The sequence below is a fragment of the Sinohyriopsis cumingii genome, unplaced genomic scaffold (genome assembly GCF_028554795.1).
Source record: "Sinohyriopsis cumingii isolate HCF-2022 unplaced genomic scaffold, ASM2855479v2 utg001887l, whole genome shotgun sequence".
NCBI classification, from domain to species: domain Eukaryota; kingdom Metazoa; phylum Mollusca; class Bivalvia; order Unionida; family Unionidae; genus Sinohyriopsis; species Sinohyriopsis cumingii.
In genome coordinates this window covers 403,608-417,648 of record NW_028316078.1, presented here as the reverse complement: position 1 = coordinate 417,648, position 14,041 = coordinate 403,608, and the positions used below count along the sequence as shown (strand labels likewise).

The 14,041-nt window shown below is 35.5% G+C and overlaps 1 protein-coding gene across 1 annotated transcript in view; it reads left to right on the top strand.

The window, feature by feature from the left end:
• Positions 1 to 14,041, top strand: part of LOC149771384 (intraflagellar transport protein 122 homolog) — a 96,644-nt gene that overhangs the window by 65,046 nt on the left and 17,557 nt on the right. Inside the window, exons 17-22 of the mRNA XM_089948532.1 lie at positions 3,316 to 3,482; positions 5,220 to 5,391; positions 8,155 to 8,257; positions 8,859 to 8,999; positions 10,947 to 11,044; positions 13,331 to 13,431. Coding sequence (XP_089804658.1) covers positions 3,316 to 3,482; positions 5,220 to 5,391; positions 8,155 to 8,257; positions 8,859 to 8,999; positions 10,947 to 11,044; positions 13,331 to 13,431 — 782 coding nt within the window. The remainder of the gene's footprint in view (positions 1 to 3,315; positions 3,483 to 5,219; positions 5,392 to 8,154; positions 8,258 to 8,858; positions 9,000 to 10,946; positions 11,045 to 13,330; positions 13,432 to 14,041) is intronic.

The following is a 14,041-nucleotide window of genomic DNA, read 5'->3' as shown; positions in this document are numbered from 1 at the left end:
TTACAAGAGTGAATGGGGAATTGTAGTTGTTTTGGATTTCATTTATCCAACCCCATTCCTTTTTTACATCCCCTTCCATGATGAACTTGCCATCCAGTCTGGAGAAGCCAGGAATTTTAGAGAAGAAGATCTGGTCTTTAATTGACAAGAAGGCAGTGGAGATAGTTTGCAAGATGAACTCTTCATGGATTTTTCTCCAGACTGTTTCTAATACCCAGGACCAACAAGACCAGTTATTGACCTCAGCCAGCTTAGCAAGTACATAGGCACACCGAGGTTTAAGATGGAGATGGCAAGATTAGTTAGACATTTTGTAAAAGAACTGTAGCTGCAGTCAGTTTGAACTAAATGGATGCATACATTCACATCCTTATACACACATTCTTGCACAAGTTCTTTCAGTTTCTTTTCAATGGAATTTTTTATTACTTTTGCGTTCTCAGCTTTGTCCTCAATATCAGCCCATGGGCTTTCAGCAAAATCATCAACTGTTTCGTCTCTCTCTCTCTCTCTCTCTCTTTTGGTCAACCACATCACCTGTGATGAGTGCATATCTAAATAACATCCTCCAAAAACTCCTAGCAAGTTTTATTTTTGGTCAAGGATGGAGACAATCTTCTTTACCTTTTTAAGTTAGTTAGGGTTTCTGATCAATTGGAACAAATCAGACCTCACCCCATCCCAGCATTTTGTCCACCTAGGCATGGAATGTTTTTACAAACCTCAACCCCTCAGTTGTGCATGGCATGAATTATCAAGGTCACAGGGTCAGTTTTTGACAGAGTGGATCTCAGTGAGAGAGTTTTTACAGCTCCTCATCCTACTCATAAGAGTGTCAGATTGGATTCTCTGTCTTGTCACGTGAACTTGGCAAATGGCCCTGCTAGGCCATTGACACTCCTTTTCTGGTCAACAATCATGATATCAGATGAAACAATGTCTTTCACCAGTGTTGCAACAAACAATGCCTCACATTAGGAATTCCTCTAAAACACTTAAGCCAGAAATTACAATATGAATGTCAGCTTATACAGTGGAGATCCCATCTGCTGCCCAGCTTCATCATGGTTCATGATGGTGAATGGGGGACAGAATATTTCATTCTTCATATTAACATTCTAGAAATGATGGCTACAGTAAATGCATTTCATTTTTGGAGGAACCAATTATATGGAAAGGTAGTCCTTATTATGTTGGACAATTCTTTGGTGGTGGCCTATCTCCCGAAATGGGGTAATGAAATCATCATACCTACTGGTTTGGGATTTTCTTTGCTGGTGCACACAAATGAATTTTAACAGACTAAATCAGACATACTCAGGGCTGGCTCAATGTTCTGGAGGATTCATTATCAAGAAGGGACCAGACCCTTCACACAGTGTAGTCTGTAGTGATCTTTCCATGGATTTGGGTACTTTGTGGCAACCTGGTTTTGATGAGGTGGAACCACAGACTGCCCACCTTCATTTCACCAGTTCTGGATGCAGAGGCATGGGCTGTGAATGTACTCTCAATTACTACAGAGGAGTTTTGGGGCTATGGAACCCCTCCTTCCACCGGTCTTGTACTGAAAATAATTCAGAGCATGAGGGGTCACAAATGCATAGTGATTCTGATAGCCATTCAGATTGGATAAGTTCATGGTGAATGATCTGCTTGATCTAGTGATAGATATTCCCAGAAAAATTCCCCTGAGACCCAATCTGCACAATCAAGCATGATCACAAGTGTTTCATCCATGCCAATGACAGACTAGTCCATCAGTCCTCATTCTTATCAGGCGAGCCTTGCAGAAGAAAAGAAATGTAAAAACTTCTGTAGTGAAGAGAATCACATGAGCTTGAAGAACCTACATTTTGAAAATGTCTGAGGGGAATAAAAGGTGCAACAGCATCACACCTTTGAGTTCATCAATCCCATATTTGGCTATCATTTTTCTGTGGATTCTTTAGGAGATAAAGATAGTCCCTTATATGATCAGAGGTTTAGTGCTGAATGATCTTAGACACATTCAGTCATGACAGTAGATGTAGTCATTAAGATACAGATTTGCCAGTTTTGAACTTAATAGGCCAAACTCACTCACAGTGTTTCCCAAGTTGAATTTATCATGGGTACTGACATGGCTCGATTCAGATCTGTTTGAACCTTAGCCAGCATCTCCTTAATGTGGTTATCATGCAAATTATGTTTCTTGGCTTCAGCATGCAGGGTCACCAAGTTGCATGCCCTTACAGCTAAGATCAACTGGTCCCATGGTCCTGATGATGTAGTCAGGTTTTAGTGTGAATAACTGACTGCTGTCAATGATCAATCAAAAAATGCTCATCAATCCCCTCTCCTCCTTCAGTAAATCTAAGGAGACAGTGAGGCAGAACCCAGTCCAAGTGCTTAAACACTACAGTAAAGCGCATAGATAAATGCCCTAGGGCAAAAAAAATTTATTATTGAGTGTGCTGATGTTGGATGTTTACTGACCTAAGGCTGTTTGATTATGCTGATTTTGGATGTACACTGACCTCAGGCTGTTTGCATGTGCTGATGTTGGATTATCTATCAAACATTTACACTGACAGGCTGATTGAGTGTTCTGATGCAGGGTTCAGTTTCAAATATGTAGCCTGACCTTAGGATATCTGAATATGTTTGGATAGGGACTGAAAGCATTTACAGTGAGGCCCTGATAATTATCTAGATTCTGTTTATTGGAATGTCTCAGGATCCAAGTAGCAATAGCTGGGAAATATATTTTCCACTATTATTCTCTGCAGCAATTTTATTAGTCCATATTCCTTTTTATCCAAACAGAAGTGTTATGAACATAAGTGTCTGGATTACTGGAGTTTCACTGTGCAGTAAGGCTGTATTCATCTGAACTCTTAGTGTGAATAGCTTCATATCAAAACCTAATTTAAAAAAAATATGTGTGACAACTTTTTGAACAAATTTGTAAATCCAGAATATGCATTCATTAGAACATCAAATGAAAAGATTGCTTAAAGAGTCAGATTGTATGAGCAGTCAGATAGACCCAAATTATCCTGACCTCTTTCATCTACCTCCTCCATTATAACTATTTTCTCTTCTGAGTCTTTTGATGCAAATCTTTAAAGAAACTCACACTTTCACCTTTTGTCATTACAGCCATGAGGCTAAATAAGGATTTTCATTAATATTTTTATGACTCATTATGGAGAGTGGGTTTCAGGAAACAAAATATACGATTTTCTCCACCCTCCTTCCCAAAATATGTACCATGTGACATGGTGTAAATGTATGATTTTTAACAAATATTTGTTTCACCAACTGTTTTAGGAGTACATTGGCTCTGGAGACCCATTGGATAAAAAGTTGTTGATTACAAAGCAGGCAGACTGGGCCAAGAGCAGCAATGAGCCTAAGGCTGCTGCTGAGATGTACATTACTGCTGGCGAGTTTGTCAAGGCGGCTGATATCATTGGAGAGCATGGATGGGCAGATATGTGAGTTGCTTTGGTTATATTGACAATTCTACCCAGCTCTTCACCACCCACTCCTATCCAATACCACCCCAGGTTTTTCTTTGTGTTATGTATATTTAATTTGTATTGTTTTTTGGTCTTTCTTAATGTTTATATGTTTTGTTTTTGACCTTTGTCCAAATACAAGTTACTGGTGTACCTGACCAGTAGCATTTATTTTGTAAACAAGATAATACATAGGTATATATTTCTATATCTTTTGGAAATAATATTCATATAATTATTAATTGTTAACATCTTTACTTCAGTTTGAGTTTAAGATACAGTTTTGATTCTGACATTAGAAACTTCCAAAATGGAAATTTCCTTCTGAGTTGAAATAGTATTTTCAGAAAATGGAAATTGCAACCTAGGTCAAGGATGGGGGTATATAATCTTGTTTACCTAGGAATTATTCATTCTTGCCATAACATCTGAAGCAGAATCAATGTTTTGTGTTAAGTTTTTAATTTGGCTGGATGTATTGGTTTAAAATAAATATTCAGTGGAATTACAAAGTGCTCAATAATATTCTTGGACTAAAACATTAATTTGGAATTATAGTGAATTCAGGCAAGGACATTTTGGAATATATTATATGATATATCAAAAGACTATTGAAACACAACCACATTCCAGGCCACTGGCATATATCACATTCAATACTACAGGCAAATCAATACATTCAGTATCAGAGTTTATTTGGAATACCACTGGAATTCAAATTGAAACTTCATACATTTGGACTTTAAGGATAACTTGGAATTTAATTCACAATACTGTAAGTTCTTTTCAGATATTCACTTTGTATTCTAGGGAATACATTATTTCTTGAATTTTACAAAACTTGTTGGTTTTTCTATCTTTTCTGTTTTTTAGCTAAAGACCATAGATTTGTAACATATGTAAAAGTTTTAATTTTGTAATCTTACTTCACATATAGGTCTTTAGGTATGTTGTTCATATGTGTGCATATAAATTGCTTCAGAAGCTATTGTATCTTTATATTTATACAGTCATGTAGTATGGTAGCTGTAGACATGAATTATGGCTTTATATTTTTAAACCATCAATTTTGAATTAAGTACTGGAGGAGAAGGGATATGTAGCCAGGATGCTTAGCTGGTAATATGTCAGAGAGAGAGAGAGAATGATTTAGATTATCCATTCAAGAGGACATGTCCATGTATGGCATGGCCCTGAGTCTGTCATGCATCAATCATCATTCATCAGCTTTACTTCCATCATCCATCAACATTTGCTGTAGCATTCTGACATCAAGACTTTTCAGTTTTGTACAGATGATGTCATTGTGCCATAAAATATGGCCATTACTATTCAAAAATGAATAAAATAGAAAAGTTTCAGATAAATTCTCCAATCTGCATGTGATTGAACAGTTTCAACCATATTTAAAGCATCTGTTGAAGGTGAACTTTATTAAAAATGGGGATGTGTTTCTAGACTTTATTAATCAATATCTAAAGAGATGGTAAATCCATTCTTTCTTTTTGAAATGTGTTATACAGGATGTTATTCACTTTATTTGAAATGAAATGTTTTGTACCTCATGTTATGTACTGTATTGAAATGCATAATACAGTGTGTTATTCATGAAATGTATTTACAGTAAATTACACCAGTAGGCTTTAGTAAGACAATATGATATTAATAGTTTTCTTGGGTTAGTTTGTGATGTTTAAAATATTTTGTCATCAGGTTGATTGACTTGGCCAGGAAACTGGACAAAGCTGACCGTGAGCCTTTGTCCCGCTGTGCCTACCATCTGACCAAGATGGAGCAGTACGCCTATGCCGCTGAGGTGTATAGCAAGATGGGCGATCACAAGGCACTCATTAATCTACATGTAGAGGCTAAACACTGGGATGATGTAAGCTTTAATTTGTCTGGAAAGTTCTCTCTGAGAATTTCTTAATTGTAATGAATAATAGATGATCAGTGTAGTTCCTTATTTATAGAAAAAAGTTATGTCTATGATTGCTCGTGTGTTGTGAACTTTAGATCTGAATAATTTGCTTATTACATATGTGCATTTTTATCCACAAACATGTATGAATCATTTTCATTGTGCAGTCTTATTGTTTAAAAAATATAACTGATTTTTCAAAGTCCATTTTGTTTTCAAGTTTGGGTGACATGTAGTGTACTTGTTATTTGACTGCATGCATGCATCTTTCTTAAATGTGGATATAAGATTGAGTCTGATCTGTGAAGAAACAATGACAGTTGTTGGGTAGAAATATAGATCTCTTCTTTTTCCAAAGTTTCACATCTGATCTGGGTCTTCAACTTTAATGTTTTGTGCATACATGACCCTTTGAGATAGAATTACCAACTTTGTTTTATGTTACAACGTACTAAAGTTGATACAAATTCACACAAATCTACAATGTAACTTGTGTAAACTGCTGTTCCCCTCAATTCCAACCCACAAGGGTTCAGACATGTTACAATTTTATCAAGGTTCCACTCCTTTTATCGCACTAACTGTATCACCCCTTCTGTATAAAAAATATAGTCCATGTACCACATGAATACAAAAAATAAAGTCTTATATCAATACAAAAAATAATGTCTTATTTTAGACCTTTTCCTTTTGATATTTTTAGGGCCACTTTGTAAATACTGGACAGGTTAATACGCCTAATAATTATACATACACTGTCATTCTGATGTGTTTATGTTGTATTTGAGAGAAAGAGATAGATAGTATGTGTAGTATTGGATTGTATGGCACTTCGATATAGTTGTCATCGGCAAAATATTACTGTTGTTGTTATTGTAATGATCAAAATTAATAAATTCTCAATGTGGTATATTGATTTTATGTCCCAAGATACATATGTTAAATGTATTCAGTTCTACAGTGTGACTTTCTTGGTGCTGTTTTACTTTGTTGCTCTAATGAAGTGTGGTGTTATTTTTACAAACAGTTTTGATCACAAATTCCACATCCACGGCCCCATGGATGACATTTTTAATAATTTTCTTAGAGATTTTCATTTCAGTTATTAGAAGATTGAGATATAATCATACGAGTCACTTTCTATTCATCACATGATGTAGTTTAAACCTCATTTAAATATTGAATCAAAATTAGCAATAATTAGTTTTACATGACGAGATAATTAGTCACCACTTTATGTCTGGTCTGGTTTCTACATTAAGGCATTGTTTCTGTGTGTCTCATTGACAACCTGATTGCATTTTGGGCTTGATTCTCTCATTGGCAACCTGATTGCTTTTCAGGCTTGATTCTTTCATAGGCAACCTGATTGCTTTTCAGGCTTGATTCTCTCATTGGCAACCTGATTGCATTTCAGTCTGATTCTCTCATTGGCAACCTGATTGCTTTTCAGGCTTGATTCTCTCACTGGCAACCTGATTGCTTTTCAGGCTTGATTCTCTCACTGGCAACCTGATTGCTTTTCAGGCTTGATTCTTTCATAGGCAACCTGATTGCTTTTCAGGCTTGATTCTCTCATTGGCAACCTGATTGCTTTTCAGGCTTGATTCTTTCATAGGCAACCTGATTGCTTTTCAGGCTTGATTCTCTCATTGGCAACCTGATTGCTTTTCAGGCTTGATTCTCTCACTGGCAACCTGATTGCTTTTCAGGCTTGATTCTTTCATAGGCAACCTGATTGCTTTTCAGGCTTGATTCTCTCACTGGCAACCTGATTGCTTTTCAGGCTTGATTCTTTCATTGGCAACCTGATTGCTTTTCAGTCTTGATTCTTTCATAGGCAACCTGATTGCTTTTCAGGCTTGATTCTCTCATTGGCAACCTGATTGCTTTTCAGGCTTGATTCTCTCATTGGCAACCTGATTGCTTTTCAGGCTTGATTCTTTCATTGGCAACCTGATTGCTTTTCAGGCTTGATTCTTTCATTGGCAACTTGATTGCTTTTCAGGCTTGATTCTCTCACTGGCAACCTAATTGCTTTTCAGGTTTGATTCTCTTTATTGTAAAGATATTTCTAATGCCATGAGGGCCTTTTCCTCTTGAAATGTAATCCCTAAAGGCAGACTAGTTTGAACAGTGTTAAATAGCAATTATTATTAGTTCTGAACTTAAGATGCAAGATAGTACATGCAAGAAATGAGATTGTGGTAAACAGAAATATGTGGTAATTGACTAAGATAATTCAGGAAAACATTTAAACAGTGCATTAAAAGTGTAATTTTTTTCTTTTCTCATTTTAATTTGTCTGTTTTACACACATCTTAAACAGTCTCATCCAAGTCATATCAAACAATGACATTCTGGGAAGGTGGAAACAAAAGAACTGAATTATCAGTTAATCAGTTATGAAATTTGATTGAAGGGTCATTACCCATTCCCTATTGGTTATACATAGAAGAGAAATTCAGTTTTTTATTCACATAGTTACAAGTTCTCTTTTTATAATAATTACACATTTTTAATAACACAACTTGTCTATTATTGTGTTAACTGGGACTGGATATCATTACTGATTAATGGGGTAGACAGAACATTGGTCTGTTATGTTTATTATTCTGCGAGTTAATACACCAGACTAGGATCTCCTAGCATATAAAGCAGGTTACTAGTTTATTCAAGTACCAATCTGGAGAGGTTTTGCCATACAAGAATGCTCTTGATTTCTAGGCCTTCACATTGGTTGAAAAACACCCTGAGTATAAGGAAGACGTGTATGTTCCATATGCACAGTGGTTGGCAGAGAATGACAGATTTGAAGAAGCACAGCAAGGTAATACCGTTAAATGAATTTATTTTATGTAATGTGTCACTTATGACATTTGCCAATATCAGCAATCAGAATTTCTGAATTTATCATTATTATTTAGCTAAGGAAAAAGTGTTGTGTTCTATTAACTTGACTAACCCAAATTTGTGACCTATGAAATGCAGATGGCTGATACACTGATGTATAAACATGCTTAATAAACAAAAACAATTAGTCCATTCACAAAGAACAATATACATATGATATTATAGTCTTGAGTCTTGATATAGTAATTATAACTACAAATTCTTAAAAGTATTTTTATTTGTTTTATACAAATTTCCATTCTTGTCTACTTTAGGGACATGACCAAAAACTCAACTTTTTGGCGGGACTTTATTGACAGAAACACTGTTTCAGATGATGTCTATGATCATGAAGGTGGTGTTGTGGAGTAGGTGGTGTTGTGGAGTAGGTGGTGTTGATGATGATGACATTCCTTTTTTAGGGTTTTCAAGATAAGCAGAGAAAGTCAGATTAGACAAACAAACATAAAAAATAATAAACAGACAGATAGATAATTATGCATGTATATTCATGTACACTGTATCCACAATATTCCCAGCATTCCACAAGGCTGGCCTGCAGGCAGAGGCAGTGAAGGTCTTAGAGCAGCTGACTCACAGTGCTGTGTTGGAGAACAGGTTTAATGATGCTGGTTACTACTTCTGGAAACTCTCCATACAGTGTCTTGATATAGCAAGAGGTACAGTTTGCATAATCCCTACTGGAAACTTTACATACATTGTCTTAATATAGCAAGAGGTACAGTTTGCATAATCCCTACTAGAAACTTTACATACATTGTCTTAATATAGCAAGAGGTACAGTTTGCATAATCCCTACTGGAAACTCTCCATACATTGTCTTAATATAGCAAGAGGTACAATTTGCATAATCCCTACTGAAAACTCTCCATACAGTGTCTTGATATAGCAAGAGGTACAGTTTGCATAATCCCTACTGGAAACTCCATACATTATCTTACTATAGCAAGAGGTAGTTTGCATAATCCAAACTGGAAACTCTACATACAGTGTCTAATATAGCAAGAGGTACAGTCTGCATAATCCCTACTGGAAACTCTATACATTATCTTAATATAGCAAGAGGTACAGTTTGCATAATCCAAACTGGAAACTTTCCATACAGTGTCTTAATATAGCAAGAGGTACAGTCTGCATAATCCAAACTGTAAACTTTCCATACAGTGTCTTAATGTAGCAAGAGGTACAGTTTGCATAATCCAAACTGGAAACTCTCCATACACTGTCTTAATATAGCAAGAGGTACAGTCTGCATAATCCCAACTGGAAACTCCATACATTGTCTTAATATAGCAAGAGGTACAGTTTGCATAATTCTAACTGGAAACTCTTTATACAGTGTCTTAATATAGCAAGAAGTACAGTTTGATATTCCCTACTGAAGAACTTGCTATGAAACCACCTATTTACGCTCACTGTATATACTCACATATAAGTCGGATTCAACTGTAAGCCAGGTAGACCCTGATCGGATATTGAATAATGCACAGACAGATCAGGGTCTGTGATGTTTATTGCACAGATTACTCCTAACAAACTGCATATACACAGATCTTATGCAACAGAAGATCTGGGTCTATGCAGTTTTCAGTTGGACCTAACTTAAAAGTGAGTAAATACAGTACATAGATTTTTATACCAGGTTTGCCTACCAAAACAATAAGGCATATGACTGACTAATTGCCTGCTCAGAGGTCTGTCTATTTGCCCACCAAGAAAATTACAAAGTTCATTTAGTCCTTCTTGTATACACAATACTTGATCTTGAAGATTGTTAATCAGACCAGAATAAAATTGTCATGTTTAAAGATGTTTGTTCAGACAATGAGAATGATAAAAAATGGTTGCTATTAGGAATTGGTGTATTTTTGGAGTGATCAGAAGGAGAGCTTCTGATGTACAGTATATGTGTACAGCTGTCTTTTGGAATATGTCATACACCCTAATGTACAGTATATGTGTACAGCTGTCTTTTGGAATACGTCATATATCCTAATGTACAGTATATGTGTACAGCTGTCTTTTGGAATATGTCATACAACCTAATGTACAGTATATGTGTACAGCTGTCTTTTGGAATATGTCATATATCCTAATGTACAGTATATGTGTACAGCTGTCTTTTGGAATATGTCATATATCCTAATGTACAGTATATGTGTACAGCTGTCTTTAGGAATATGTCATACAACCTAATGTACAGTATATGTGTACAGCTGTCTTTTGGAATATGTCGTATATCCTAATGTTGACCATGATTAGTCAGTGTAATTCATTCGTGATGCTCATTGTCAGTTCTAATATTCACATTGTATAATGTTCTCTCTTCTTGAGACCTATAAGAGTGATCCATGTTGCGAGTCCACCTTAATTTGAGGTACATTCCAACAAACTTATATCATAACAGTTCACAAAATGAAAACATAAAGGGAAATCACACTATATTTGTTTCAGAAAAACTAAGAATTAAAATCTGGTAAAATAATTTATTTGCAGTGTACAAGATAAAATGTAAGCAAATTAAAGCAATTAAGCAATATTGATCATACCCAGTTTAAATAAGATTTTTATCAAACATCATTGATTTTTATTTTTGTCTATCACAGAAGATGAAGATAAAAGAGTTGAGATGCTGTCAAAGTTTCATGATTTCCAGAGGAAGGCTGACATGTATTATGCCTATCATTCTATACAGAGATATACGGTAAATGTCAATGGAACGGATCTCAAAACCTTGTAGACCTAATCTGTAGTGATGTATTATGCCAATCATTCTATACAGATATATGGTAAATGTCACTAGACTGGATAACAATACATTGTAGGCATAATCTGTAGAGATCTATTATGTCTTTCATTCTGTACAGAGATATATGGTAAATGTCAATGGAACAGATCTCAAAACCTTGTAGACCTAATCTGTAGAGATGTATTATGTCTTTCATTCTATACAGAGATATACGGTAAATGTCAATGGAAAAAATCTCAAAACCTTGTAGACCTAATATGTAGTGATGTATTATGTGTTTCATTCTATACAGAGATATACGGTAAATGTCAATGAACAAGATCACAAAACCTTGTAGACTGTAATATATAGAGATGTAGTATGCCTATGATTCTATACAGATATATGGTAAATGTCAATAGACTGTATAACAACATTGTAGGCATAATCAGTAGATATGTATTATGATTATCATTCTGCACAGATATATGTTAAATGTCAATAGATTTGAAGATCAAAGTCTTGTTGCCATAATCTACTGAGATTATAATATTAGGACTCATAAGAATACTGTAAGTCACAGTTTGGGTAACATTATCATTTCTTTTTTTTTTCATCTTTTTTTTTTTAGCAGTTTAAAATTAATGGATACTTGTTTTCATATTCTTATTTATCACAGGGTGAACACACCTATACCTATAATACTTGTACAGTTCCGGACTGTGCGATTTGATAAAATAATTTTGGATAATTCTGAGATCTTATTTTTTTCCACACAGGTTAATTCATTGCAATGATTCAACATGTAGACAATTTGTCCATGGAGTTCACTTTTTCAAGAGAGTCAGAACTTGCATTTTGTGTCATAACCGAAATGATTCTTGTAAAATTCCCATCTAAGGGTTTACCTGAACCATGCAACTTATGTTGAAAACATTCATTTGGTTTAAAATTCTATCTGCGAAGAAATCTTGGCATAATAAAATTAGTATCCTCTTGACAAATTAAGAATAAAGAGTGAGACTGTGAGATGGTCCAAATATTCTTTGAGATTTGTCTCACTTTGAGACATCAAAGGTATGCACACTATTGTAATTTTCTGTAAATTGCAGACATTTCACAGAGTTTTTAGATTGGCTGTGGAATCAGAAATGTATCAGATTTTTCCAGATTAAGAGGATTTTGTTTTAGCATTATTCCTATGTTTCTTCGACATTTTTTGAAGGGGGCCCTGAGTGGCTGTTAGCGCTCTCTGTTATGGATCACTGCCATCTCACCTCTGTCTGCATGGGTTCGAGTCTCGGATTCAGCCAATGTGGGTATGTGAGAAAGCTTGCCAATAGCTTCTCGTAGGTCGGTGGTTCTTCTCAGGGTTTTCCTGGGTTCTTCCTCCACCATTAATACTGGCCACCATGTATAGCCTATCGTGTGCTGAAAAATAGTGTTAAACCCCACAACAACATCTACAACATTTTTTGAAATAAAAACAAAAGTTTAAAATCTTGAAATATTTAACCCCCTGTTTGGGGTTTTGTATACAATATACCTGATAATGCTTGCAACTTATTTCAGTATAATGCAGGCTGTCGTTTGGCCCTACATTTCCCTACTTCAAATCAGCCTTTCTATTTCTACTATTTTAAATCTTTTGGAGACTTTCTCTTTTACATTTATCACCATGGAGAGCTTCTTCGCCTCTCAGTGTTTATTGTCAGTAATTTATGCAGTTTTAAGGCCATATCTGGTGATGTGATGTTTTAAATTTGCCTAAGCAGCCTGATTCATCTATTTGCCAAGACAGCCTTGCATATCTATTTGCCTAGACAGCCTGGTCCATCTATTTGCCTAGACAGCCTTGCCATCTATTTGCCTAGGCAGTCTGGTCCATATATTTGTTGTGCTTTATGAGTGGTAGAGGCAGCATGGCAGCCTTATCTCAGCTACAGTTTGGAACTACTGTGTGGAACCTGTTTATTCCAAGAAAAATTAATTTTCTGGAATGGAGGAGTATATATGTGAGTAGAGATATAATAAAGATGAATCAATCATATGATTCAGCCCTAATTTTCTGTCTGAATTTGTTTTTCCCAACTTTTTTACCCTCCTTTTGAAAACAAAAATAGTCCTACTTTATCTCTGCATTCGCACAAAAAAGGTACTTGAAAGCCTGCATTGTAATAAAATAACCACACTTATAACATGCGACACTTTAATGACCCCAAGGTGCACTGTGCTGTGCATGAGATCTTCATTATTTTTCAGGATGAGCCATTCACATCCCATCTCCCTGAAGCTCTCTTCAACATTGCCAGGTATCTTCTTCACAGCATGCATGCCGATATCCCACATGGAATTTCTAAAGTGTATCCTTTACCAGTGTATCTCATGTTATTGCAAATTATGACAACCTTTAATCTGAGGTACCATTTGAGTTGGTTTTAACAAATTCAGATTGGGGAAGCATAATTCAAAATGATTTAATGCCTATATAGTTTTCACTTTGTTACATGTACAAACATTGTTGTAATGTCATTATCTTTATTTCTTTTTTATGACCAGCAATACAATTTGGAAGGTGCATATATTGTTACTGTTCATCCATCAATCTGTCACACCTTAAGTTTGCTTTTTGGTCAGTTTCACAGGCATTGCTTGTGACACAGTCATGCAGCTTGTTATATAGACTAGATGCATCAATTCTAGGAACAATACCATTGTTAGTACCAAAAGTAGGCCATTTTAATTACATTTTGTGTTTAGGTTAGTTTCTGTGGCATTTTTTACCCCAGAACCATGCATCTTTGTTGATGCATCGTGGTGCTTACAAGAGTATCATGCCAAAAATATAGGTCACTGTGACAAATTTTATGCTTCAGTGACTTTAGTTAAGTTTTAGGTTTAGGTCAGTTTCATAGACATTGTTAGTCTCACAGTCATGCAGCTTGGTGTATAGATACATTTTGATGAGCACAA